Source organism: Porcisia hertigi, chromosome 34 (genome assembly GCF_017918235.1).
Source record: "Porcisia hertigi strain C119 chromosome 34, whole genome shotgun sequence".
In the NCBI taxonomy this organism is placed as follows: domain Eukaryota; phylum Euglenozoa; class Kinetoplastea; order Trypanosomatida; family Trypanosomatidae; genus Porcisia; species Porcisia hertigi.
Window position 1 is genome coordinate 1,109,579 of NC_090593.1, and position 24,714 is coordinate 1,134,292.

At 53.9% G+C, this 24,714-nt stretch overlaps 5 protein-coding genes across 5 annotated transcripts; all 5 read left to right on the forward strand.

Moving 5' to 3' along the window:
* Window positions 1-735: 735 nt before the first annotated feature.
* JKF63_01828 (uncharacterized protein) lies at window positions 736-1,353 on the forward strand (the record flags this gene model as incomplete). The annotated part of the gene is made up of 1 exon (XM_067897873.1): window positions 736-1,353. One exon carries the CDS (start codon window positions 736-738, stop codon window positions 1,351-1,353), a length of 618 nt encoding a protein of 205 aa, XP_067754030.1.
* A 5,851-nt stretch (window positions 1,354-7,204) lies between these two features.
* JKF63_01829 (uncharacterized protein) lies at window positions 7,205-8,611 on the forward strand (the record flags this gene model as incomplete). Its single annotated transcript, XM_067897874.1, has 1 exon — window positions 7,205-8,611. One exon carries the CDS (start codon window positions 7,205-7,207, stop codon window positions 8,609-8,611), a length of 1,407 nt encoding a protein of 468 aa, XP_067754031.1.
* Window positions 8,612-9,637: 1,026 nt separating this feature from the next.
* JKF63_01830 (uncharacterized protein) lies at window positions 9,638-9,907 on the forward strand (the record flags this gene model as incomplete). The annotated part of the gene is made up of 1 exon (XM_067897875.1): window positions 9,638-9,907. One exon carries the CDS (start codon window positions 9,638-9,640, stop codon window positions 9,905-9,907), a length of 270 nt encoding a protein of 89 aa, XP_067754032.1.
* A 4,665-nt stretch (window positions 9,908-14,572) lies between these two features.
* JKF63_01831 (uncharacterized protein) lies at window positions 14,573-16,633 on the forward strand (the record flags this gene model as incomplete). The annotated part of the gene is made up of 1 exon (XM_067897876.1): window positions 14,573-16,633. The coding sequence occupies one exon, from the start codon at window positions 14,573-14,575 to the stop codon at window positions 16,631-16,633; it is 2,061 nt and encodes a 686-aa protein (XP_067754033.1).
* A 1,603-nt stretch (window positions 16,634-18,236) lies between these two features.
* On the forward strand, window positions 18,237-22,739 carry JKF63_01832 (uncharacterized protein; the record flags this gene model as incomplete). The annotated part of the gene is made up of 1 exon (XM_067897877.1): window positions 18,237-22,739. The coding sequence occupies one exon, from the start codon at window positions 18,237-18,239 to the stop codon at window positions 22,737-22,739; it is 4,503 nt and encodes a 1,500-aa protein (XP_067754034.1).
* Between the last annotated feature and the right edge of the window lie 1,975 nt (window positions 22,740-24,714).

The window sequence follows — 24,714 nt, forward strand, 5'->3', positions numbered from 1 at the left end:
GAAACAGGGTGGGTGGGGGGAAACATCATTGGTCTTGAAGGCTAATCAGACCACAAGCGGTGTGCGTTCTCTGGCGCAAAATAAAAAAAAACATCAGGTGAAGGATTTATCGTTTGAGCAACACGTCTTTTACAGTGGTGGGCTGAGGAGGAGGAGGCAAGCACTGGCTGGTTAGCCAGAGGAAGACAGGGGGGGGTCGTTGCTCGGGTATATATCGCTTTTATTACGCTCTGTTTCCAGGCACAACCTCCATGATGTCCCTCTCCTATCACCGTGACGTAGGTTTTTAAAACCTGTTTTACTGTAGTCGTGCCTCACATGCAATGTGTGTTGCGTCGTATACATGTATATTCAGGTGTCGCTGGGTACCACCGTCTATGCGTCGCCCCTGCTTGTCATCACCTCTTCAAAAAAAAAAATATCTTGAGCTCTCTGCGCGCTAATTCCTTCGTTTCCCTCTCCAATTCTCACAAACATCTACGGCTGGTTTGGCCCGGTGTTCTTTCTACCCCCCCCCCCCCTCCTCCTCCAAAAAAAAAACACGCCACCCATAAACGTATATTCTCCCACAATTCATTTATCATATCAAAAAAGAGACTTAGTCTTCCTTTTGGTCTTTTTTTTTCCGCGCCTATTTCGTTACTCGCATCACGCACAGCCCCTCGCCCCCCGCCTTTCTCTGCCCGATCCCTTCCTTATCCATCACCACCAAGAAGACAACTTCACTGAGCAACAATGCCGCCGCGTCCGTCCCGTGATGAGTACCGCCGCGTCCGTGACACCCACCAGGGTCGCGAGCGCTCTGAGGGTGCTGAGAACGAGGTGCGTGTGACTGCCACTCACGGCCAGCACAGCTACATCTCGTACGCCATCGCCGTGCTGAACGGCGAGGACGGTAAGACGCGCAATGACACGGTGAAGATCAGCGGTATGGGCGGCGCCATCTACAACGCCGTTAACATCGCCGAGATTGTGAAGCGCCGCATTGCTGGTCTCCACCAGATTACTGAGCTGGGATCTGAGCTGGTCTGCGATGAGTACGAGCCGATCGACCGAAACCAGAACCCCGAAAACGTGGTGGTGGAGCGCAAGGTGTCCACAATTCTCATCACACTCTCCCGTCAACAGTTGGACAAGTCCAACCCTGGCTACCAGGAGCCGATTCCGGAGAGCGAGGTCTCGGATCAAGAGAAGCGCGATCCTACCATGAGCCACCGCGGTGGTCGCGGTGGCAGCCGTGGCGGCAGCCGTGGTGGCCGTGGCGGTCGCGGTGGCATCCGTGGTGGCCGTGGTATAGGCCGTGGTGGTCGCGGAGGAGCCGGCATCGATCGCCGCGATGACCGCGAGAACTAGAGCCACGAAGAAAGGAGAAAGAAGCGGAAATCGGGGGAGTTGGCGATTCTCCAGTGCGTTCCTGAGTGGCGGGGACGGGACTTCGTGCCAGTGTTACAGCTGTCTTCGCTTGCCTCCGCCTTATCCCTTCACTTGCAGCAACATCGTTTTGGTAAGTGTGTGTGTGTGTGTGTGTGTATGTGTGTGTGCGTGTGTGTTTGAGATCTAAAGCGTGTGATTGCGCAGCTAAAGACTTAATGGAGGGGTAGGAAAAGAATTATGCCGAGACAAGATGACACAAACCCGAGTTTTAACCTTTAGGTGGATGATGAGGTGCATTATCGCACTTGTTTAGCGCGTTTTATTTTCTCTGTTGCTTTGTTGCACACGCACAGACTAGCTCTCTACTCTCTCCTCTCCGTGCCTCACCCACTTTTCTTTGGTTTGTTTTCGGTATGCTGGCGTTGATTCATTTTCTCGCGGGTGCTTCGGTTCACCGTGTAGTGACTTCAGCAAGTCCGAGCTCGAACCTCGTCTCCCTCTACCATGTGTGCATTTTCTATGAGCGCCTTGGCGTGTGTCGGCGAATCGATCGTTGCGAGGCGCATGAAATGTGGGGTGTGAAATGAAGAAAAGGGGAAAATGTGGTGGTGCCGAGGCGGGGGGGGTTGTAGACGGCGTGCGCGAATTCAAAAACGAAAGAAGACAAAAAGACGGAGCAGCAGCCGCAGCAGCGGGGGGGGGAGGGCGGAGGGCATGAGGGGGGGGGTAAAGCGTCACACCTTTTTTTCTTTTTTCCACATTTTCTACCTTTCTGACCTCGACAGCGCCCAGAGAGAGTGTGTCTGCATCTTTGTGCGCGTTTCCCCCATCCTTTCCGCCTCCCCCGACGAATATATAATTTTCTTGTTTATATATTTTGATGTCTTTTGCTGAGGCTCCGTCGTTTGACTTTTGTTTGGATTTGTGCGTTTCTCTGTTTTTTTTTTTTGTTTCGGCATCTTGACGTTTTCCCCTTTTTTCTTGGCTGGCAGTAAAGAATGACAGCTGGCTCTATGGTGTCGTTTCTTTATTTCCTCAAGGACGCTGTGCGGTTCGCTGCGTTTCCCGGTTGCTCACAAACCTGTACGTGAAGCCAGACGAATATCTCATACGCACCCCCAGTATAAAACACGCACAGACGCACTTGCCTCACACACACACACACACATACACATTCGCAGAAAAACAAGAATATGTCGCTCCCCCGCTTTTTTTTTCTTTTTTCCCCCCTCCCCTTACGGTTGTTCCCCTCTCTTTCTCCCTCTCTCTTGTAGGACAACTGTTGAGGCAGAAAAAACATTAACAAAAAACAAAGAAAAAAGAGGTAAAAAGTGGAAGCTGTACTACCTACGTGTATCTTTTCAAAGTCCCCGAACCCCCCCCCCCTCCCCCTGTGTGCCCTGACGATTGTAACTGAAGCAAACAAGCAAAAAACCCCAAAGAGGACAAGGGAACCCCCCTCCAAAAAGTGGCCTACATCCCTTTTTTTCCTCCCCTCCCCTCCCCTCCCCCCTCCCTCCCCTCTTTTTTTTTTGATGGTCGTTCACCTCTATTTCCGAGACGGAGTGTTTTCATGATGGGGGGGGGTTCTTCTATTTTGTCGGCGTACAATGCCCCTCATCGTTTTCATTCTCTCCATCGATGAACCAGCAAGAAACTGTTCGTGCGGAGGAGTCGAAAGTTGGGTCCAAACGAAAGAGAGGGGGATCACAGTGACTATGATTTGCGAGAATGTCCCAGAGAGGTCTGTCTGTCTGTCTGTGTGTGTGTGTGTGTGTATGTCGATAAAGGGGCTCCACAAAGCGCCGAAAGCACACACAGGTGGGAGGAAAAGAGCGACGGAGGAAGGGGATCAAATGGGGATGTCTCCATGAAAAAGTGGCCTTTTTTTTTGGGGGGGGGGAACCCCTCCGAACACAAACAAAAAAGGATTCTCTCGATCTGTCGGAAGGAACATTAAAGTAAGCACACACACGCACACACTCACTCTCATCCCCCCCAGAGGTCTACCACTTTTCTACGAATGAAACTAACAAAGAGCAAAGAACTTCCCTGCCTCTGACCGCCTTTTTCCGTTTTTCTGCGACTCCATCCGCGCAGGCAGCATCGTGTTGGTTCTGTCTCTTTTCTTTCCTTTTTTCTCTGGCGCCTAAAAAGTTTATCTGTCCTCTTTTTTTCCTTCCTTTTGGGCTGCCGCCATCCCCCCCCCCCCCCCCACATTCGCCTCTAGCTAGTTTTGACCTCTCTTTTTTCCTCTCCCCCCCCCTACGTATCTCTCTTGACTTGCCCCCACCTCTTGCCCTTCCTTTTTCGTTGTTTTTTTTTTCGTCATATTGTAGCTGTACAGTGAGCGGTCATCTTCAGGGTCTTCTCTGTGTGTATTTGTATAAAAAATATATATTTTATATATTGATATGTATACGTCCTTCCCCCCTCCCTCCCCCCCCCCAAAAAAAAAACGAAAGTATGTCACGTAGCGTGTGTAGTGGCAACGGGGAAGGGGAAATTGGGGCGGGGGAACTCACTCAAAGGAGACAGCGGGGGTCGGCCGTCTCCCTTAAACCGAACGCCGCAGAACACAACCTTCTTTAAAAGCGAAGGCCATGAGTAAAAAACAAGGAAATAGGCGAAAGCATATAAAAGGAAGTGCAGGAGTTGACGAGGAGGAAAACAAGGGAACAACCCCATTTTCACTCCCACCGGGGGGAAAAAAAAGACACAAACAAGAAAGAACAAAGAAAATAGTTGTAGAAAACAAGAAAAGAAGAAAAGACACAGGAGAATGTACCCCCCCCCCAAAAATACACACACACAGAGAAGAGGGAGAGGTACATACACCCACGCGCGCACTATTTTCGGCTGATGTTCTTCACAGCAGCAGCAGCAAATGTACCAACAAACGACGCGTATACGTGGCAGAGGTGTGTGAAGGAGGTACGCGAAATATGGCGATAAGTATAAAATGGATCATTTGTGTGTTTGACGGTTGCTTTCTCGTTCACACTTCGCCGCTTCTCAGCGCAAATCGGTTTCCTTTAAACTTCTCTCTTTGATCTCTGTTTCCTTCTGGGATTGTACAGAGGAGGTGCGTATAGGCTGATGCGGCACACATACGTGGTGACGGAGGTGGTATCAATGGAAGATGTTGAGGCGCGCGTGTAGATAATGTCCCCCCTTTTTTTTGAGCGTCTGTTCTCCTCACGGGCTCACCTTACGACGACTCAACCGCACTGAATAATTTTCAGGACCCGTCCTGTGATTAGGCCCCCTTATTTCTTCCTTTGTCTCTTTGGACCTCTCCGTGCCCTTCGTGCCCGCCTTCGTCTTTTTCCCCTTTTTTGTGTCCATCCTCCTATATTGTGTTCTTTGTTTGGTGCCACGTCCGTCTGTTTTTTTTTTCTCATTTATTTTTCTCACTCGCTCCTCGCCACTCCTTCACGCCCCCTTTTTTATCTCGTTGTTCACTGGCACATTCGCACTTTGCATATTGTTTTCATTCCATGAAGATAACATGTGGGGGACAGCGACGGAAAAGTGAAGTCCGAGAAGATGCAAGCGTGCGGCGAGGCGCACCAAGAGAAGGGGAAGGGGTGCATATGAGAGGATACAGAAAAACAGAGGACAATTTTAGGGGTGCTCGAGCGCAACACCATGAATATAATGCGGCAATGTCTCTACTCATACCGCAGCCACAACCGAGTGAGAGAGACGGGGGATGTTCCCTCTTTTCTTCTGTCATTCCTTTTTTGTCTTTTTTTTCGCTTGTTCGAGTTGTCTATCAACGAAGGGGTTTTTTAACGGCAATGACGGACAAGCAAACGGAAGGTGCGCACACAAACACAAAGGTTTTTTTGTAGGGAAAAGGAAAATACCAAACCTATGCACAGAGGAAAGCAGCAGAAGCAAAAAAGAGAGAGTCCCTCGACTCCCCCCCCAAAAAAAAAAAACGAGAAAGTAAGGGGAGGAAGCGAAACCAAATAAAGTCTATCACCGAGAAAAGAGGCGGAAAGGGGATTGGGAGAAGGAGTGACATGTACGGAATAGAGTTCACGTGGTCCTTCTCTCCTCATTGCACCTTTTTTCTCTCCCCCTTTTTTCCATCAGGAGGTGTGAGATGGAAGCAGGCCTACGCAAACACACAAGAGCACATGCGCAGATCCTATCGCTTGACATTTTTATCAAGGGCAGTCTTGCTGTTCATGGGCGACACCAGCAATGACAGTGTGAGTAAATGAATGAGATGAGGTTCAATTTTATGTAAGAGCCGATAACACACAAAGGAGTCATCTTGCAAGTTGAAAAAAAAAACAAAAAACACACACGCACGGAGAAGGGTCTGTCCCCAGTAATGCGATGAGCGGAAGCGGCAGGCTTCCTTTTCAAACGCTTCATTTTGCATCTTGCCCCCCTTTTCCCCTCTAGTGTCGTGTTTTTCTTTTTTTTCTTTGGTCGCTGTTACTCCGTGTGCATAGTAATGTTTGACTTTGCCACTTTTTTTTTTGGTCTCACTTTTGCCCCTATATGTATTTACATATAGTATTGTGTGTGTATGGGTCTGGGTGGCTCTGAGCTTTTTTTTGTTCTTTGATGTCAACACAGTGTCGACGTCTCTGTTAGTGTTGCTGTTGTGTGTGTATGTGTGTGCGCGTGCGTTTTTCCCCTCGTACCCTTCCTACTGTCGTAGTGTTGGCCCGGCTTTCCACATGCCAAACTACCTCTCCATTCTCTTGTGTGATCAACATTACGGTTCCTTGTTCACTCTGGGGTTGTCTTTTTTCTTTTTTTTTTGCTAAGCCTGTCTTGAAACAAACGGAAACAACAACAAAAAAGCATACGATACACTTCTTTGCGCTGCCGCACTTTCTTGTGGCCAGAGATGTGTATGTGTTTGTGGGCCTCGAAGTCGTGCACTTCGACTCGAACAGACACTCCACAGGTGACGTGTTGCCTAGAGAGAGGCGGTGAACGAGAGATGTATCACCCAGTGTGTTGGCTCTTTTCACTACGCTATCGTCTTGGGTGTTTTTTTTTGTTTTTGCACTGCCCACGCTAGAGTTTCTGCCGGGTGGGGGTTTGTGATGGGTGTTTGGCCCTCCCCTCCCCCGCTGGCGCGCGCATTTTATTTCTGCGACATGAATAGACTCTGCGCTTCCACGGCAAGCGGAAACTTTCAACAAAAAAAGCGGGTATTGAGGCGATGTCGATCATTGAGGGGATCTGCCAGGCAAATACGCACCTTCCCTCTTCCCACGCCACAATTCCGGGTCGGTACACAACCGACTACGTATACCCCGTCCCTACAGCCTCTCATCCTTCCTGTCCCCTCTCCCCCCTGCCTTGTCGACTTGGACAAATGTTGAACTGCTGGGGACTCCTGGTCTCCACCTTTCTGCATACCCGCTTCTACATGGTGTTGAATTCTTGATCGTTGTGACCTGGATTGTAAGGAAGCTCGTCGGACAGCTACCGATAGGACGTCTGTGTATGTGTGAGCGACGGGTGTCACAGACTACTAAGCCGCCGGCTGCTGCTACTCCCTCTTCATTTTTCCAGAGGACTTGCACACATCCCTCGGTGCTCACACATTGATGTGTGGCTGTGTCGACCCCCTCCTTCGGTCTTCACTTTTGTATTGGAGCTTTGTTCGTGTGTGTATCCTCATTTCCTCTCGTAGAAAGCGCGTGTAGTTTTTCACTCTCTCCGTTGTCTTTCCCCCTCCCTCCCCCCCTCGCCCGGAAGAGGAGAAAAAGGGGGTGAAGCAAATACGTCACAGCTTTCTTGTTTCGTGCGGTGTGGTGACGTTCGACGTATTCTCACCCCGCGAAGCGTGATGCTGTCGTGCATTTTTCTGCTAAATGAGCACGGCGAGGTGATGGTGGAGCTGCAGTTTGGCGAGAGAATTCCACGCTCAACGTTGGAGGGGTTCTGGTCCACCTTCATGGCACCGTGTAAGGGACTCAGCGAGGAGCCAGCGGCCATTGTCGCCTACGGCGGCACTGTGTTCTCGCACATCCACCGCAACGACGTGTTCCTTGTCGGCACATACCCCTCGGATGATACAGCACTGGTAGTGCTAGAACAGCTCTGTCTCGTAGTCCGCGTCCTCACAGCGTACCTGAGCGAGGTTACAGAGAACACTGTTCGAGAAAACTTCTCTGTTGTTTATCAGCTGCTACAGGAGATATTCGATTATGGCTACCCCCTCACAACGGAGCTCTACGCGTTGGAGGAGCTAGTGCCACGACCGACGCTCGAGAATCGCGTACGCACGATTCTAGACACATCGCTCGTGAACAAAGTGATGCCAGTCGGCGGTCGCACTGCCATTGGGGTTGGCAGCCGGCAGCTGAACAGCTTACTCGGTGGTGTGCCATGGCGGGATCCTGAGGCGCGTCACAGCGTGAACGAAATACTCTTCGACGTGGTAGAGTCGCTGGACTACGTCCTGGACAGCGAGGGCCGCTGCATCAGAGCAGCCGTGCAGGGTAGTATTGAAGTGAACTGCCGGCTTAGCGGCATGCCGGAGGTGATACTACGTCTGCGCGACGTCGACACCGTTGTTGACGACGTCGCTTTTCATCGTTGCGTCCGCTTGGACCGCTACGAGCACGATCGGACGTTGTGCTTTATTCCTCCTGACGGCAAGTTCACGTTGATGAGGTACACCTGCAAGACATCCCTGCAGATGCCGTTACCCCCTTTTTATGTGACGCCGCAGGTGACATTCAATGCGACGGGTGGTCGTTTCAACTGCATGGCAGGCATCCGCGGTGGCGGCACAGGCTTCTCCTCCATCATGGAAAAGGACAAAGAGGTTCAGCGGCTGTCAGTGCGTCTTCTGTTGCCGTCGAATACGTCATCGCTCACGGTAACGAACTGTTCGAGCGGGACGACCGTTTTCGACCGCTCCAACTGGACGCTCACGTGGAGCGTGGGCAACTTGATGCAGTCAGCAACACCGTCCCTCGGCGGCGAGTTTTTGTTCGAACCGGGGGGTAGTGGCAGCCGCAGTGAGCGAAAGGGTGACACTGCGGCATCGTTGAAGCCAGCGCATGGGGAAACTCGTGAGGCCAGAATTGGAAATGCCACCCTGGCCACTGTGTCCTTCCAGCTGCCGAACCGAATCATGAGCAGTCTTCGTGTGGATTCGGTGCAGGTGATGAACGAGAATGGCAAGCCGTACAAGGGGCTCAAGTACCTGACGCAGTCTGGTAAGTACTTTATCCGAGGCGTATGAGGCTCAGACGCATGGAATGCATGCTTCAGAGCCTCTGCGGGCTGTCTCGCGTGTGTGTGAGCATCATTTTTGAGCGTCGCTCTCTGCCTTTTCCCTCTCGCTGGCGTGCCCTCGGCACGGGCGCTGGCATATACGTCTCCGTTCTTGTGTGGCCCCCTGTTGCCACTTCCATTCACTTTGAATACACAGATACACGCTCACACCCCTCGTGGAAAAGCCCAAATACTGCCGAACGGGAACAGACAAACACACACACATTCTCACACGTTCACAAGAACATAACCATGTGGATGATGTAGTTGGCGCAACCCAGCCAAGGCTCCCGCGAACCATTTGTTTGTTTGGTTTGCTCTGGCACGTTGTTGACTGCCGAGTTCGGCGCACCGGCGTTCTTGGACGTCCAATGGTTACGTATAGCTCAGTCGATACACAGTATTAAAGGGGGTAACAGGGCCCTGCCGTCCTAACCGACCTAGTCTTATCAGAGCTACCGTTCAGGTTCGCACATCCGCGAAACAAAGAGGGTAGTCCACCACTCTCCTCGAGCGTGGGTGTAGTCGGTGCATCGAGATTGTAATTTTCCAGTGTTTCAACGAGTGTGCCTTGTCAACTTCCCTAAACCGCGCCTCGCTTCTCCACTGCTGGCCCCTCCCCCTTTCCCCATTGGTAGAAGAATTTATGGTCTACCTACTCATCTTCTATTCCCTTTGCTTTTGTTTCCGTCTCCTTGCGGTGCCGCTGCTGCTACACCGGCGATACCACGTCGGTCTCCTGGCCACATGCGATGGGTACGTACGCTGTCAACACTCACAGCAACCCCCCTCCCCCCTCCTTCCCGCTGTCCCTTGACACTTCAAAAGTTTCTTTTTTTGTATTTTGGCAAACCTTTCACCTCTATTTTTCTGCACCGCCCTTCTCACACATCTCTGCCTCTCCCTCGCTACCCCCTGGGAGTGATATCGCGCAGGTGCACTTGCACACACGCACTTTTCCACCTCGAGAGCAGCGAAAAAAGAGCCAAAAAAAATGTCCACTGAAGAATGTGAGAGATACTCGAGGTTGGTGTTTCCCCTGCGGTCGAAGATGTCGGTATCGCAGAAGATTGAAATGTACGGCCTATGGTGTGTGGCGCAACATGGCAAGTGTACGCGTAAGCAGCCAAGTCGCGCGAAAATTTTGGAGTACGGCAAGTGGGCTGCGTGGAAGAAGTACGAGCCAGTTGGTCAGAAAAGGGCCCGAGAGCTCTTTGTCGAGAAGGCAAAGGCGTTTTTAGTCCAGTATCCGTCTAAGTTATAACTCAGCGGCCACAGCGGAGACATGGGCATGCGTTCGTCGGGGAGAACGACCCGCCCCCCCCTTTTCTCTACACCTCTGTTACATTTCTTCCCTTCATTTGAGTGGAGTCGGTTGAATTCACAACTGCTCTTCTTCAAATAGCATTCTTACATTTGTTATCGATACACGACAATGAACGCTGCTGCGCTGTGGCGAGTCGTGGTTCCCTGCTTTCATGGAGAATCCGGCTGAGTGTTGGAGTACTCTTCTACTTCTGAAAAGGAAGGGAGGGGTGGTGGAGGGTGGACAGTGGCCCTATGCCGGTGAGTAAGACTCCGCATTCTCCTTTTTTTCCCCTTCCTCCTTTCCGAGTGCCTACGCTCCGTGTGTGCGTGTGTGCCCTAGTGCAGTCGTGCTGGAGATAAACCTTTGATCTTTCTCTGTGCGCCGTATTTCCTCACTTGATAAACAATACAGTTGCTGAAGAAGGCGCTCACCCCGCCATGGCATGAGAAGAGCCTAGCAGCTGTTCTCTAAGAAAGCTGGGGGTCTGGAGCCCGTCCTCGGGTCCGGGGTCCGGGCGCTCGGTGTCGATGGGGGCAGATTAGCGCTGGCCCTGTGTCACAGGGGCTTGCGGCTGTGATGGCGGTCTGTCCAGCTCACTACGAAGGACGTGGGTGATTCAACGAAGGCACGCCTCCAGCTCTGGTGCCTCTGCTGTGTCGGCGCTACGGCGATGCTGGGCCCAGTCCTGGATTATGCGTGCGTTGTGTTGTACCCTGTGCAGTTGCACTGGGCTGAGGAGGGGGGAGGGGGGCGCCGCGCGGCGCTAGCTGGTGCGGCACATTGACAGGCCCTCGATAGGAGTCTGGATGCGGCAGTGGCCGCATATCACCCCTCTCTTCGCCCCCCCTCCCCCCCTGTGGGGCCAATCCGCGCGACAGGCGCAACGCTTCATGCCCTCTGGAACGACGCTTGTCGCACCCCGCCTGGATGAGGACGTGCACTATCACCCCAGTTTCTGTGTCGCCCGTCACGCACAGCACGTAGCCGGCTAGACGCCTGACCCGCATCGACAGCGGAGACAGCTTGTGGCAAACAATCTGGGTTATGTGTTTGGCGCAGCGGAGGCGAGTGAGTTGTTGGCTCGTTTGCATATATATTTATTGACATGAGAAAATAAAGGATTAAGGTGGACGGAGTGAAGGGGAGGTTCCAAGGCAGGGAGCCCCCCCCAAAAAAAAAAAAAACGCCGATGTGCCTGTGCACATGCTTTGCTCTTATCGTGCAATTCATGGGGCTGTAAGGGCGTTTGGAGGTCTGCTATCGCCACGTGGGGCCTTTTAGTGTCATGGAGAGGCGAGCCTATGGAGACGGTTTCTCTGTTCAGGGTTGATCGTTTCCTTTGAAGTAGGGCATCTCTTCCTAGCGGACAAAAGACTGCTGTGCTCGTTCGCCGCGCTGAACAATGCCCGATGTTTTTTTTCTGCTTTTTGATTTCTCCATCTTTGCACTGGTCAGCTTGTCTCTTTTTTCCCCGTGTTCATGTTCCCGCCGTATACCGTTTAGCCTTTTTTAGCTACCCCCACGCTTTACTGCCATCCCACCGGCCCAACACCCACTATTTCACAAAGGTCAGGAACAAGCTGCTACGGCACACGACTAGCGCGCCTGTTGACAGCATTTGACTTATTTTACGAGCTTTGCGTGGTTTAACTTAGACACCGAGGGGACCCTGGTGATCTCTTTCCGTTCGGTTTATTCCCTCCTCCCTGGTAACGATCAGGTGCCCCTGGGGGTCTTATCTTCGTACATCTCTGGGTGGATCTGTACGCGAGGCATACTTTGTCAGATTTTTTGTTATCCCCTTCTCCGCCTCCTCTCTCTCCCTAGATCACGACGCCGCGCATCTTCTGTCCATATCTACTCACGCCAAAGCGCACGCGTACGTCACGAACCCCCTCCTCGGTGTTCACTTGCCTGGCGTATTCTGTGGACAAGATTTTTCTAATACAACCCCCAAAGCTCTTCAGACGTCACGTGCATCCAAGAGGCTCCATCACTTTGTTTTGTCCTGTCAGTAGTGCTGTATTGTTTTTTTTCAGTTCTCAATGACAGAGGGTCCTATTCGCACTGCAGAGGCGCGCGACCTCACCCGCGTGGAGCGTGTCGGCGCGCACTCCCACATTCGAGGCCTCGGGCTCGATGACACCCTCGACGCGCGTGTCTCGAGTCAGGGCATGGTTGGTCAAATCGAGGCCCGGCGCGCGGCTGGCGTGGTGGTACAGATGGTAAAAAAGGGCAAAATCGCCGGCCGGTGTGTGATGCTCGCCGGAGGGCCGGGTTCTGGGAAAACGGCGATTGCGATGGCCATGGCCCAGTCTCTCGGCCCCGAGACACCCTTCACCATGATCGCTGGAAGCGAGATCTTTTCTCTCGAGATGTCCAAAACTGAGGCGCTGACGCAGGCTTTTCGTCGCAGCATTGGCGTGCATATAAAGGAAGAGACAGAGATGATCGAGGGTGAGGTGGTAGAGGTAACCATTGATCGGCCGTCTACGAATCCCGCCGAGGCTCATCAGCGCACCGGCCAATTGGTCCTGAAGACTTCTGACATGGAGTCTACCTTCGACCTCGGACAGAAGATGATCGAGAGCTTGCAGAAAGAAAAGGTGCAGGTGGGTGACGTCATCACGATCGACAAGGCCACTGGCCGCATCCACAAACTGGGTCGCAGTTTTGTGCACAGCAAGGACTTCGATGCCATGTCCGCAAACACGCGCTTTGTGCAGACGCCGGAGGGCGAGCTGTCGAAGCGTAAGGAGGTGGTGCACACCGTCACACTGCACGAGGTGGATGTGATCAATTCTCGTCAGCAGGGCTTCCTTGCTCTCTTCGCTGGTGACACCGGAGAGATCAAGCCCGAGGTTCGTGAGCAGATCGATCAGCGTGTCGCTGAGTGGCGGGAAGAGGGAAAGGGCGAAATCGTTCCCGGGGTGCTCTTCATTGACGAGGTCCACATGCTCGACATTGAATGCTTCTCGTGGTTGAACCGCGCCCTTGAAAGCCCGCTGGCGCCGGTGGTGATCGTCGCGTCAAATCGCGGCATTTCTCGGATCCGCGGCACGCAATACAGGGCACCACACGGCATTCCGATAGATCTCCTGGATCGCATGATGATCATCACAACCAATCCGTATTCGCAGGAGGAGCTCGGGAAGATCATTAACATCCGCTGCGAAGAAGAAGATGTAGAGCTGACGGACGACGCGTTCGCTCTTCTGACAATGTTGGGTCAGAAGACTTCACTGCGCTACGTGCTGCAGCTCATTACCACAGCCAATATGGTGGCGCAGAAGCGCAAGTCGTCAACGGTCTCCGTGGACGACATTAAGAAAGTATACCTTCTCTTTATCGACCTGCGCCGCAGCGTGGAGCTCTTGCAGGAGCACGAAAAGGACTTTCTTTTCGGTGAGGAGGACGCGCACGTTGAGAGCTCGACTCGTCCTCGCGTGACAGACTGCACGGAGGACTGCGGGAATGAGGAGGAAACAGTGCGGTAGGTCGCGTGCGTGTTTGCATGTGGGCGCGCGGGTGCACTGATGCTCAGGAGTGCGGAAAATCTGGAAGGGGCCTGAGGACCAGCAAGGAGCTCGCTTGAGACGACAGCTACCACCCCCTCGTTTTTCTGGCGTTGTTGGTTACTCTCTCACTTTAGGGCGTCCTAAAGTGTCATGGTGCAGGTGAGGTTGGCAGCGATTCGCTCGTCTTCCCCTCCTCTCCTCTGTTGCGCTATCCAGTCCGCAACCATGCTGTAAAAATGTGTTTTCTTTGGATTCTCATGCGTGTCTGTTACGGCATTCACATAACACAGTGCGGAGCCGCGTGAGAACGTTTGAGAAAAAGAATCAAGAAGGATAGTAGTGATGGTCCCGTGTACATGTGCGTGTGCTTGAGCGCCTGCCAGGAAGAGCACCGCTCCAGAGACGTGTTCCGATTGCTCGATGTGCATTGAGGAAGTCAAGGAGCGCGTGTGTGTGTGGGGGTGGGTGGGGGGGGGGAGGAAAAGGCCACCAGGGTCGCGCTTCCTCAAAGAGGACTCCGGTTTGGGGAGATGACGCCGCCTCATCATCTTCGCTTTCGCTGCATTGTTCTCTCCCCCTCCCCTCTTTCTTCCCCCGTGCCCCCCCCCCCTTCCCCCTCCCTCTCTCTCTGCTGGATATCCCCGTGCTGAGGATTACTCACGCATGAGGGAATCGGTTACCTTATTTCCTTTTTTCCCCCTCCCCCGCGCGCACTGATCTGCCACCAGGGGCTCGTCTTCCCCCCCTCCTTGTGCGTGTGTGGGGGGAGGGGGGGGGTGTGCAGGCAGCTGTGTGCTGGCGCGAGGGAGTGGGTGGGGGGGGGTTGCATTTTCGTTAGTAGTACATGGAGCCGTTGGTCTCTCTCTCTTCACTGGATCACCCTCTACTGATTCCCTACTTTTTATTCGTATTTGTACCCTTCCGTGTATTCTTGGGGTATATACATATGTATTTTTTTTTTACCTGGGCGTTGAGACTAGTGGGCAGCCAACTGACAGGAAGCGATCCGTCGCAGACATTTTTGGCAGCTGGCCGACGCTCTGCCAAAGACTAGCTCATCGCGTCGGTACTTCTACTGACGTGTTGTGGTGGCTGTTGCGCAATGCTATGGCGTCGGCCAGCTGCCGTTGTTACTGTCGCACAATCACTGGCGTTGTCGGCGAGTCCTCGTTTTGTTAGCGCGACTCAGCCATCGCCGTCAAATTCTGCGCGGCAGCAACAACTGCACCATGTCTGCGATGCCATCTATCGCAGCAGTACAGCCCGTGAGGCTCTCCGTCAGGCGATACACGAGCCATCTCACGAGAACGCCCTCCGATTGCTTCAAGAGTTCGAAAAAGATCCTGGTGTGTGGTGCGATGAGGCGTGGGCTGTTTCCTTCCAAAACGCCTCCTCTCACCTGTCAAGCCAGATGAACCTGCTGTTTCTCCGCTTCGCGCAGTGGCACACAGTGCGGAAGGCTCCAACCAAAGTCGCCATGCACACACCATGGGACTGGTACCCCCAAGCGCGTCTCACACGCCGCCGCTTTATTTTCCACTACGGTCCCACTAACAGTGGAAAGACACACACGGCGCTAGAGGCGCTGATGCGTGCACGCAGTGGTGTCTACTGTGCTCCTCTCAAGGCGCTGGCGGCGCAGGTGTGGCACCGTGTGAAAGAGCGTGTCCCGTGCGACCTTCTCATTGGCGATGAGCGCGTCTTTGGCGGTGCCGCAGAGCATGTTTCATGCACCGTGGAGATGACACCGGTAGACGTGCCAGTGGATGTTGGGGTCGTGGACGAGATTCAAATGATAGCAGATCGCGACCGCGGGTGGGCTTGGACGCGTGCGCTCCTCGGCTTGCCCGCGCGCGAGGTTCACCTCTGCGGAGAGGCACGCGCATTGCCGCTCATTCAAAACCTGCTTTATGCCACCCACGAGCGCAAGTACTTGTCACTGGTAGAGCACAAGCGTCTCGTGCCACTGGCTGTTTCGCCGAGCCTTTGCTCCAGGTTGCGACCGGAAACAGTGGAGAACGGTGATTGTTTTGTGTGCTTCTCCAAGAAGAACGTGCTCGATTTGCGGGACAAGCTGAACCGACTTCCTGGTGTCGCGAGCTCTGCCATCTACGGCGCCATGCCATTTCAGGTGCGAGAGGCTGAGGCTTCCCGCTTCAATCGCGGGGCCACGAAGTTCATCGCCGCTTCCGCTGCCTGTGGTGTCGATACAAAAAATAATGATGCCAGTTTCAGTGCGATATCGCAACAGAGGACTCAGCCTTGCGTGCCGTCGCCGAAAAGAGCCATGCCCACAAAGCACGTTCTCGTCTCGACAGACGCCATTGCCTACGGTCTCAACATGAACATCGAGCGCATAGTGTTCACTACAATGCGCAAGTTTGATGGAAACAACATGGTGGAGCTGCCGGCCGAGACAGTTCAGCAAATCGCGGGGCGTTCCGGTCGCTTTGGCCTTGCTCGGCAGCACGCTGTGGGTCACTGCACCGTGCTGCACGAGCGTGACATGAAGGCGTTTGACACCGCGATGTCTGCCCAGTTGGCCCCGATTACAAAGGCGGGGTTGTTACCCACAAGCGATATCCTTCAGCTCTTTATCGAACTGGAGACTGCCAAGGCGCGCAAGGAGGGCAAGGGAGCTTCGGATCCCAATGGCCGATCGTTTTTTGAGCTCATGTCGAGGTTTGCCTCGTCCTGCTCAGTGTCGCAGCACTTTTTCCCCTGTGACATCCATCGCTCTCTGCTGCGATTGGCTGAACTCCTCGAACCGGTGCGTGACCTCTCGTTGACGGATCGCATTCTGTTTTGCTACCTGCCGCTGAGCGACACTAGTGCAGCTTCGCTGCAGCTGATTCTCGCCTACGCCATGGATCACGCTGCGGGGAAGCCAGTGCTTTTGCGGTTCGACGTTCGGTGTGCAGAGTTAATGAAGCAGGTGGACACTGGAGTGGTATGCGATAGGAGAGAGGCACCTCAGCAACACCGGCAGCAGCCCCGTTCCTTGAGAGACCTTGTCACAGAACTAGAGCAGTGCTTCCGGCAAGCAGAGATGTACTGTTGGCTGTCTTGGCGTTTTGGGAAGACGTTTGTCGAGCGCGAGAGAGGGCTCGAGCTAAAGGCATCCATTTCTGCGGCATTGGCCCGATTGAACGGATCTGCCTGAGGTCCGGTGCTCAAAGAGCGCTGCATTCGCCTCTCTCCTGTCTTTTTCTTGGCGAAACACAAGGCTCTGGGTGAGTGGGGCGCTCCGCTCTGACTCTCTCGCTTTTGATTGAGACGTGCACAGCGGGGGTGGGGGGGAGGAGAGGCGGCCGACTACACTACTCTATGGCCCACCTTCTGCTTGGCTGAAGAATCAGCCCCTATTTCCTTCGCGTTGTGATTTGTGTTCTGCGACCCTTCCTCTTTTTCCTCCTCTATTCAATTTACACGCGCGCGCACCAGCGTACCCTCGAAACTCAACAGTAGTAATGGCGGCCAGTAAACAAGGTAAAGCGAAGGCACACAAAAAAGTGTGACGCGCTGGCCTGGAAAATGCGACCTCGATGCGCCGGTTTCGTCTCGTAGCCCATTGAGCTCGGTACGCTTGCGCCCTGGTTTTCCCTGTGCCACCCAGTTCCATTTAGCAGCTTTACTACCTCCTCACGAATGCGGTCACCGAATCGCACGCAGATGACCAACGCAGAGGTGTAAACTAGATCGCTTCAAATGATGAACATGAGCTCACCGAGGACGGGTGCGGAATAATGAGACTCCTACACATTTGTTCTCCATCCCCCCCTTACTTCCCTCTTCTTGATCCTCTGCCTCATTGCTGTCTTGCCTATCCTTTTTTTTTCTGCTCAGTCATTGTGTGTGTGTGTGTGTGTGTGTCTGCCCCGCTCAGAACGTTGTTTCAAGAAGAACACCTTAGGAGCCACTTTAATAAGGCATCCCTCTTTCTTCGTATTGGTTTTCTTCTCATCCCTCCTTCCCCCCGCTAAGTGTCGGATATCTTTCTCTTATTAACGTAACCTCCACTTTGGCTGCGGTTGCGCTTTTGTAGTTTATAGTTCTCTTCTTGCTCGAGTCCGCACCCCTTTGCGCGTTTGGAGAGGCTGTCTCGTCTCGGGTGCTCTCTCTCTTCCCCCCCGCCTCCTCGGCCCTGCCCACCCACCCCTTTCCACGTTCCGCTTTTTCTCTTCTTTCTTGTACGCTCCCTGGATTTGTTTGCGTCTCTTCGTTCTGCTCCCCCTCTTTTTGAACCCTTTATTATTATTATTGTATGCATATAAACATCTATATACATATATATATATATATATGTACGTATATCCTATATATATATTTATTTATTATTTTCCCCTTGTAGTTGTGGCGGTGTGGTGTATTGGCGTCTTATTTTAGAGGTTTCTTTGAATTTCTTTTGTTTGTTTTTGCTTCTCTTTTTCTCTGAATTGTCGGTGGTCTGTGTCTTTCGTCTTTCTTCTTTTGTGTCCCTCTTTCTCTCTCTCTCTGCTTGTCTTTCCGCTATCGCCGGTTCCGAGCCGTCTCACTATCTGATTTCACATATAAAAAAAGGCTCTCCACCCTCCACCCCCTTCCCCTTAAACCGTCCCACTCACACCAGATATTCTAGTGATTCGGCTTTCCTCTCTTTCGCTGATGCTGAACCTCGCAGGGATTTGTGTACTCATTCCTGCCCCCCTTTTCCACCGCTGCGCTCGCTCTCCCCCCCACTCTCTTTTGACTCTATCGTTCCGATTGTAGCCTAGGGACTGTGCAACATGTGGCAGTGGTGGAAGCGGCTGCTTGCCAAGGACTCGAGGGACGGCTCTGGCGAACAGCGTACGATCTACTGCAATGACCCGCGCGGCCAGACGGACTTCTGTGACAATCGAATTTCCAGCACCAAGTACAACGTCTTCACTTTTCTGCCGCTGAACCTTTGGGAGCAGTTCCACCGTCCCATCAACATTTACTTCCTGATTGTGGCGACGCTGCAGTTTATTCCGTCTGTAGCAACAGTAAGCCCCCTTACAACGTTGCTTCCCATCAGCGTCGCGTTCCTTATTCACGCCGTGAAGGATGGCTTCGACGACCTGCGCCGCCATCGGCAGGATGCTGAGGTGAATGAGCGGGTCTACAAACGCTTGCGACCCGGTACGCTAGAGGTGGAGGAGGTGGCTAGTGCCGACATCCACGTCGGCAACATTCTTATTTTGCACTCCTTCGAGAAGGTGCCGAGTGACGTATTGATTTTGCTGAGTTCGCACGATGAAGGCGGCGCATACATAACGACAGAGTCGCTCGACGGCGAAACTGGCTCGAAGCAGCGCTTCGCCATCCTGAACCGCATGTTCAAAGATTCTCAGGCTGCCGCTCCATTTTATTTACCAGCGTTGACGAGCCGTGATGACCCGACTTCCCCGACTCCCGTCGAAGATGACAGTCACACACTTGGCGTAGATGCTTCGCCAAGACTATCGAAGGGGAAGTTCACAGATGTGCCCATGCCGGACGTGCAGCGCTCCTATGAGACAGTCAAACATACTCAACTGAGCTGCCTTCAGTACGTTTGTAGCTCACGTCTGGTGTTGATGTCCGAGGGTCCGAATGCGCATCTGCACTCTTACCACGGTGTCGCAACGGTGCGTAGGCCGCGCAGCTCGTCCGAGTACTATGGGACGAGCCTGCCGATGCCAGCCGCCTGCAGTGACAGTGTCGATGACACAAGCAAACCAGGAGGCGAGGCACGGAAGTCAGCGAGAGGTTCCCCTTACAATCTCCTTTCCGCTTCAAAGGCACCGCGGATATTTGCGAACGCAACAAGCACAGGCAGAGCAGCCCTGGGCGAGGGGCGTCTGCATCTTTTCTCGGGGCCTGTGGGGGTGTCGCTCTCTCGTCGTCAATCTGAGGCCCACACGCCAGATTATCATGAGGGGTCCAACATTTCGTTTACCGACGACGAGCGCAGGGGTCTTCTGGAGCCGGGTAACATGGTACAGGAAAGCACTCCGTTGCACCCGTCCTCCATGGGGCCTGGGTCGGACACGTGCGACTACTTCGATGGCCCTGAGCAGATTATCCCCGTCGGCATCGACAACGTCGTGTACGCATCAAGTCGATTGCGTAGCACAGACTTCGTCGTCGCCCTTGTCATCTTCACTGGTCGTGAAACAAAGATGTGCATGACACGTCGCGTGCCGCCGACAAAATGGGCCACGATTGACCACCACTTTAATTACCTGACGTTGCTCATCTTTCTGATCCAATTCATACTGATGTCGGTGTGTGCCATCATTTCCAGTGTGCGTCTGAAGGCGCACTCCGCACTCTGGTACCTTGGTGGATCGGATAGGTTGATCAAGTTCAATGAGTACTTCCCTATACTGCCGCTGAGGTACCTGATGATGCTGTCGCCGATGGTGTCACTTTCCTTCAAAGTCATGGTCGAGGTATCTAAGGCATACATCAGCTATGTGATTCGCTGGGACGAAGACATGCGCTTCGACGGTGAGCCCGTGTCGGTAAACAACTCAGCCCTGGCGGAAGAGCTGGGCCAGGTCGAATACATCTTGTCCGACAAGACGGGCACTCTCACGACAAACATCATGACTTTCTCTGCCCTAGCCACCGTCGGAGACGACGTGTTCTCGGCCAGCACCGAGCACGCCATCGCACCGGATCAACACCGTCCCCTGACTGAGGTGGGCAAAGTCATCAGGTCCAGAGCAGCCCGCGGCCAACTGGAAGACTACTACCTTATGCTCACAATGGTTTTCTGCAACACAATTGAGGAGGAGCTGTCACCGTCGTTTAGCGGTAGTAGCGACGTGATGGACACCGCTACCAGTACCCAAGGCGCAGACAACAGCCCAAGCGAGAGAAGGTCGTCTACAAGAAGCTGGATCTCATCATCACCAGATGAGGTAGCCCTCGTTGAGGGGGCCGAGCGGTGCGGATTTCCCTTGCGTCAGCGCAGCCGCACCCACGGGACGGTCGGGCTCTGGGGTGAGGCACACAGCTCCCTCGAAGTAGATGTGGTTTACACTCTGCCCTTCAGCTCTGACCGCGGCATGATGAGCGTGCTCCTGCGCTGCTCGACTGTGGACGCGACGAGCGCAGCAGCAGCAGTCCACGGCTCAGTGGACACCACCCGCATGGGTGGCGATGACCTACCCGTCGAGTATGTGTTGCTGATCAAGGGTGCAGACGAAAAGGTGCTGCCGTGCTGCGCCGACAACTACAGTAGTTCTCATCTTGATGTCATCAAGAAACGCCTCGCCTGCTTCTCGAACGAAGGGCTGCGCACCCTCGTGTGCGGGTACCGTAAGTTGACGGAGGAGGAGGCAATGGACGCACTGCGCCAGTTCGCCGCGATGGAGGCCGGCTTCACTTCTAAGGCGGATCGAGAGGTGGGGCTCCAGCGCATCTACGGCCTCCTCGAGCGCGACGTTACGTACTGCGGCATCACGGCGGTCAAGGACGAGCTGCAGAAGGGCGTGCTCCAGACGATCGCCCAGCTTCGCCAGGCCAACATACGGGTGTGGATGCTGACAGGCGACAAGGCCGAGACGGCAAAGCAGACGGCTGTTGCCTGCGGGCTGCTGGCTTTGACCGACCGCGTCGTCATGCTCACCCCCCCGCAGGGGGATCTATTGACTCCGGCGGAGCACTTGGCCTATGTTTCTGATAGGCTTTCCGAGGTGGTGGGTTTTTCGGCGCACGAAAGTCCCGCGGAGAGAAGGGCGATGGCGACGCGTTGGCAGGAGGTGCGCAGGTGGTGCCGCTGCTACCTCTGGGAGCGCTCCGGCCTCGAGGACTTTGTACACGAGTTCACACAGCCGGCAACATGTGAGCGCATTCGCCCTCTCAGCCACCCGCTCACCACACAGCCGCTGAGCACCATAGAGGATCGCTATGGCCCAGTAAGTCCTGCGGTTCTGAGCATGGTGTCTGTGGTGTGCGGTACGCCTTGTCCGCGACCTGGCTTGTCATTTAAACCCGTATCTGCCGCTTCTTTTTGTTCCAACAAGTTTGACCCAAAGCTCGGCTACTGCGTCACGCTCTCTGGAAAGACGCTCCGCCTCCTCGAGGAGGAGGACTTCATGTCAAAAGGCCATAGTACGGTGGTGCGCCTCTTCCATAAGTGCCTCTTGGAGGCGCGCGCAGTTGTGTGTAGCCGCACCACCCCTTTTCACAAATCATACGTGGTGAACGTGGTGCGACGCGCGGGCCACATAACGCTCGCCATCGGGGACGGTGGTAATGACGTTCCCATGCTCCAGGCTGCGCACGTCGGTGTTGGAGTGAAGGGACGAGAGGGAAGTGAGGCGCAGCTCGCCTCAGACTTTGCGATTGGTCAGTTCTGCTTCCTGTCGAAGCTGCTCCTCGTCCATGGGCATACAGCGTATCAGCGCACCGCCATGATTGTGCAGCAGAGCTTTTGGAAGACTGTCCTCATTGCGTGGGTGCAGGTGCTCTTCAATACGTCCACCGACTTTTCCGCTGTGTCCTTCTGGGACTCACTAAGTCTCACTCTCTACAACGCAATCCCTACCGTCCCTGTGACCTTTCTGTGCGTGATGAACATACCCCTCTCGCACTGGATTCTTTGCTCGACAACGCCGCTGTACCGCATGTCCCAGCGCGGCCGGTACTTGAACGCCAGCACCTTCTACGGCTACATTGCTCGAGCGCTCCTGCACGGTACCATCATTTACTATTTATCTCTCGCGCTTCAACGCGGCACCGGAGGTATCATAGCGAATGGATGGGTGCTCGATCGTCGCGGTGATTTCTACGCAGCATACATCGCAATTGTAACCGTGCACACCTACACGGTGTGGACCGAGTCACACGTGATCACGGTAGCGCACTGGTTTTCGTTCCTTTTTTCTATCTGGTCGTGTTTTCTCTGCTTCTGGATCTACGCGCACGTCCCAAACTCGTCGAATAAGACCTTCTCGGTGCTTCTCACGACTCCATCCTTCTACTTATCATATCTCTGTATGCTCACTACTGTGTGCGTCTCGCTCGCCGTGTACGCTATTCCAAAGTCGCTCTGGTTCCCGGATGGCCTGCAGCTGATGCGACTAGTCCTGGTGCATTTGCGGCAGGCGCGTGAGTGGAGTCACAGCGTACCACACCGCGCTCTCCACACGTTCTTCCAAGAGGATAACCCCTCACAGTTTTGGCAGTCCATTTCGCTCTATCACGCACTGCGCTACACCCCACCCCCACGGCAGGTCTTCACTATTCCAGAGAGAGGTGAAGCAGAGGCGTAGTGGAGACCTGCGATAAAAGAGGGGTGCGCTGGCCCACCCCCCCTTTTTCGAATACTACACAGGCCAGTAGAGATGGGAAGGAGGGTATATCAGCTCATCTAGGGTTGATGTGCGGTGAGCAGCCGTAGCCGAATTCGCTTCACAAATGCTGTCCTGGCTAAGCCAAACACAGGTCCTGCCGCCGCCTCGTTGGCGCGTGGGGGGGGGCATGCGGGTACACATATCTGCTCGTTGGCAGTACGGGTCTCTCTTTGTCTGGAGCCGCGACATTCCTTTCCCCTCTTACCGCGGAAAGCCAAAGACAAGCACAGGCGTCTTGCTGGCCAGGAATGGGTGTACTTGCATTGCTTTGTTCTCCAGGCCCCGACGCCTACCCAGCCACGCGAAACGTTGTCTCTCTACGGTGCACGCGGCCATGCATCTCTTTTGTCAGTCAGAAACTGGACACACACGTATGCGCAGAGGGGGACGTGTGTGTGTGTGTGTGTGTAGATGGGTGGCAGATGTGATCAATTTCGCTTATTCAAATTGTTTTTGTGTGGTGTCATCGCGCGCCCCCGGGTCACCTCGCACAGATAAGAACGATTTCGCTTTCCCCACTTTGTCTCACCCAACGCTGTAATCGTGTGTACCTGCATCTGGGCCGCTGATCTTAGTTGCCTGTTTTTTCTTTTCCTCCCTTCTCGCTTCATGTAGATCCGCTCACACCCGTCCCTGCGAGAGAGGGAGATAGAATGGTACAAGAGAGCGCGAAGTGACCATTGGCGCTCAGGGCGCAGTCACCAAAGAGGGCATGTTGTGCCCCACTTCCCTTCTGTTGCGCTCGCAGTGCGGATTTTTCACGAGGCAGGCTCGCTCGTTTGTGGCTTCTTACTGGTGGCCCGTTTGGTTGCCAGGTACTATTGAGAGGGTCAGGCAGCGTGACGTGCGTCCCCTAATGAATGAAACCCGAGTTGCGGCTCTTTCCCGGTGCGGCGATGAACGCGTCTGTTCTAAAAGTTGTGTGTTGCTTTGTTTGTGGTGTCCATACAAACTGATCTTCCGTTATCTCCGCCTCTCCTGTTTCGCATTTGATCGGCACCAAATTGCTGTCACGGATGCTGTATGGGAAAAAAAAATGAAGGCTGTTGGGTAGATCCGTCAGGCGAGGTATGACATGTAACTATCTTTTTTTTTTCTCGTGGGGGTTCACCAGCATCGGCTCGCTTCACATTCTGCGTGCTATAGGACACCACCGGTCGACAAATGGCCACCACACTCCTCCTCATCTCTTGAGGTGGTTTTCCACGACTCTTTCGTACTTCGCGCCGTCATTTCTGCAACTCGCCCTCCCCCCCCCCCCCCCGCAAATCAGTGGGACGGGTGGTGGTGTCTGTCACGATGGTGTTGAATAGGCTCGTTAGGTACTCTAGTTAGATCCTCTGCGGAGATGACACCTACTCACGTATTCCATCTTGCACTCGTTCATGCGACTTGTTATTCTTAAAAGCGCACGTGCCATTGCAACTGCGGCTGCTATTAGCCCCAATACAGCACGAGCCGCCACCGTCTGTGGTTTCGAATGGTGAGGGGTGATCAAGCCCTGCGTGCGTGAGTAGGTCTTGTTTTCTTTCATTGTGTATATCACTTTCTTATTTGGGAGCGGTGTGTTGCTTGCCCTTCGGATGTGACCATTAAAGCATGTGTACTGACAGTTGTCGATATACATGCGCGTCACACAGGGTAGCGTGACGACGGGGAACACGGGACCGTCGCTGCTAGGGCATGTGCTGCCATCCTTCCTACCTTTTAGACCGCCAATGCTGAATTCACGGCCCAACCCAGCTGAGCACCACTCCTCGCTTCCCGTTTTCTTGTGGTTCGCATAGGAGCTTAGAGACGCCGCCGCAGCCCCCCCCCCCCCCCCCAGGGGGAAAGGGGGGGGGTGATGCCCACAAATTGCAATGAGTCAGCTGAACTCCCCCCCCCCCATCTA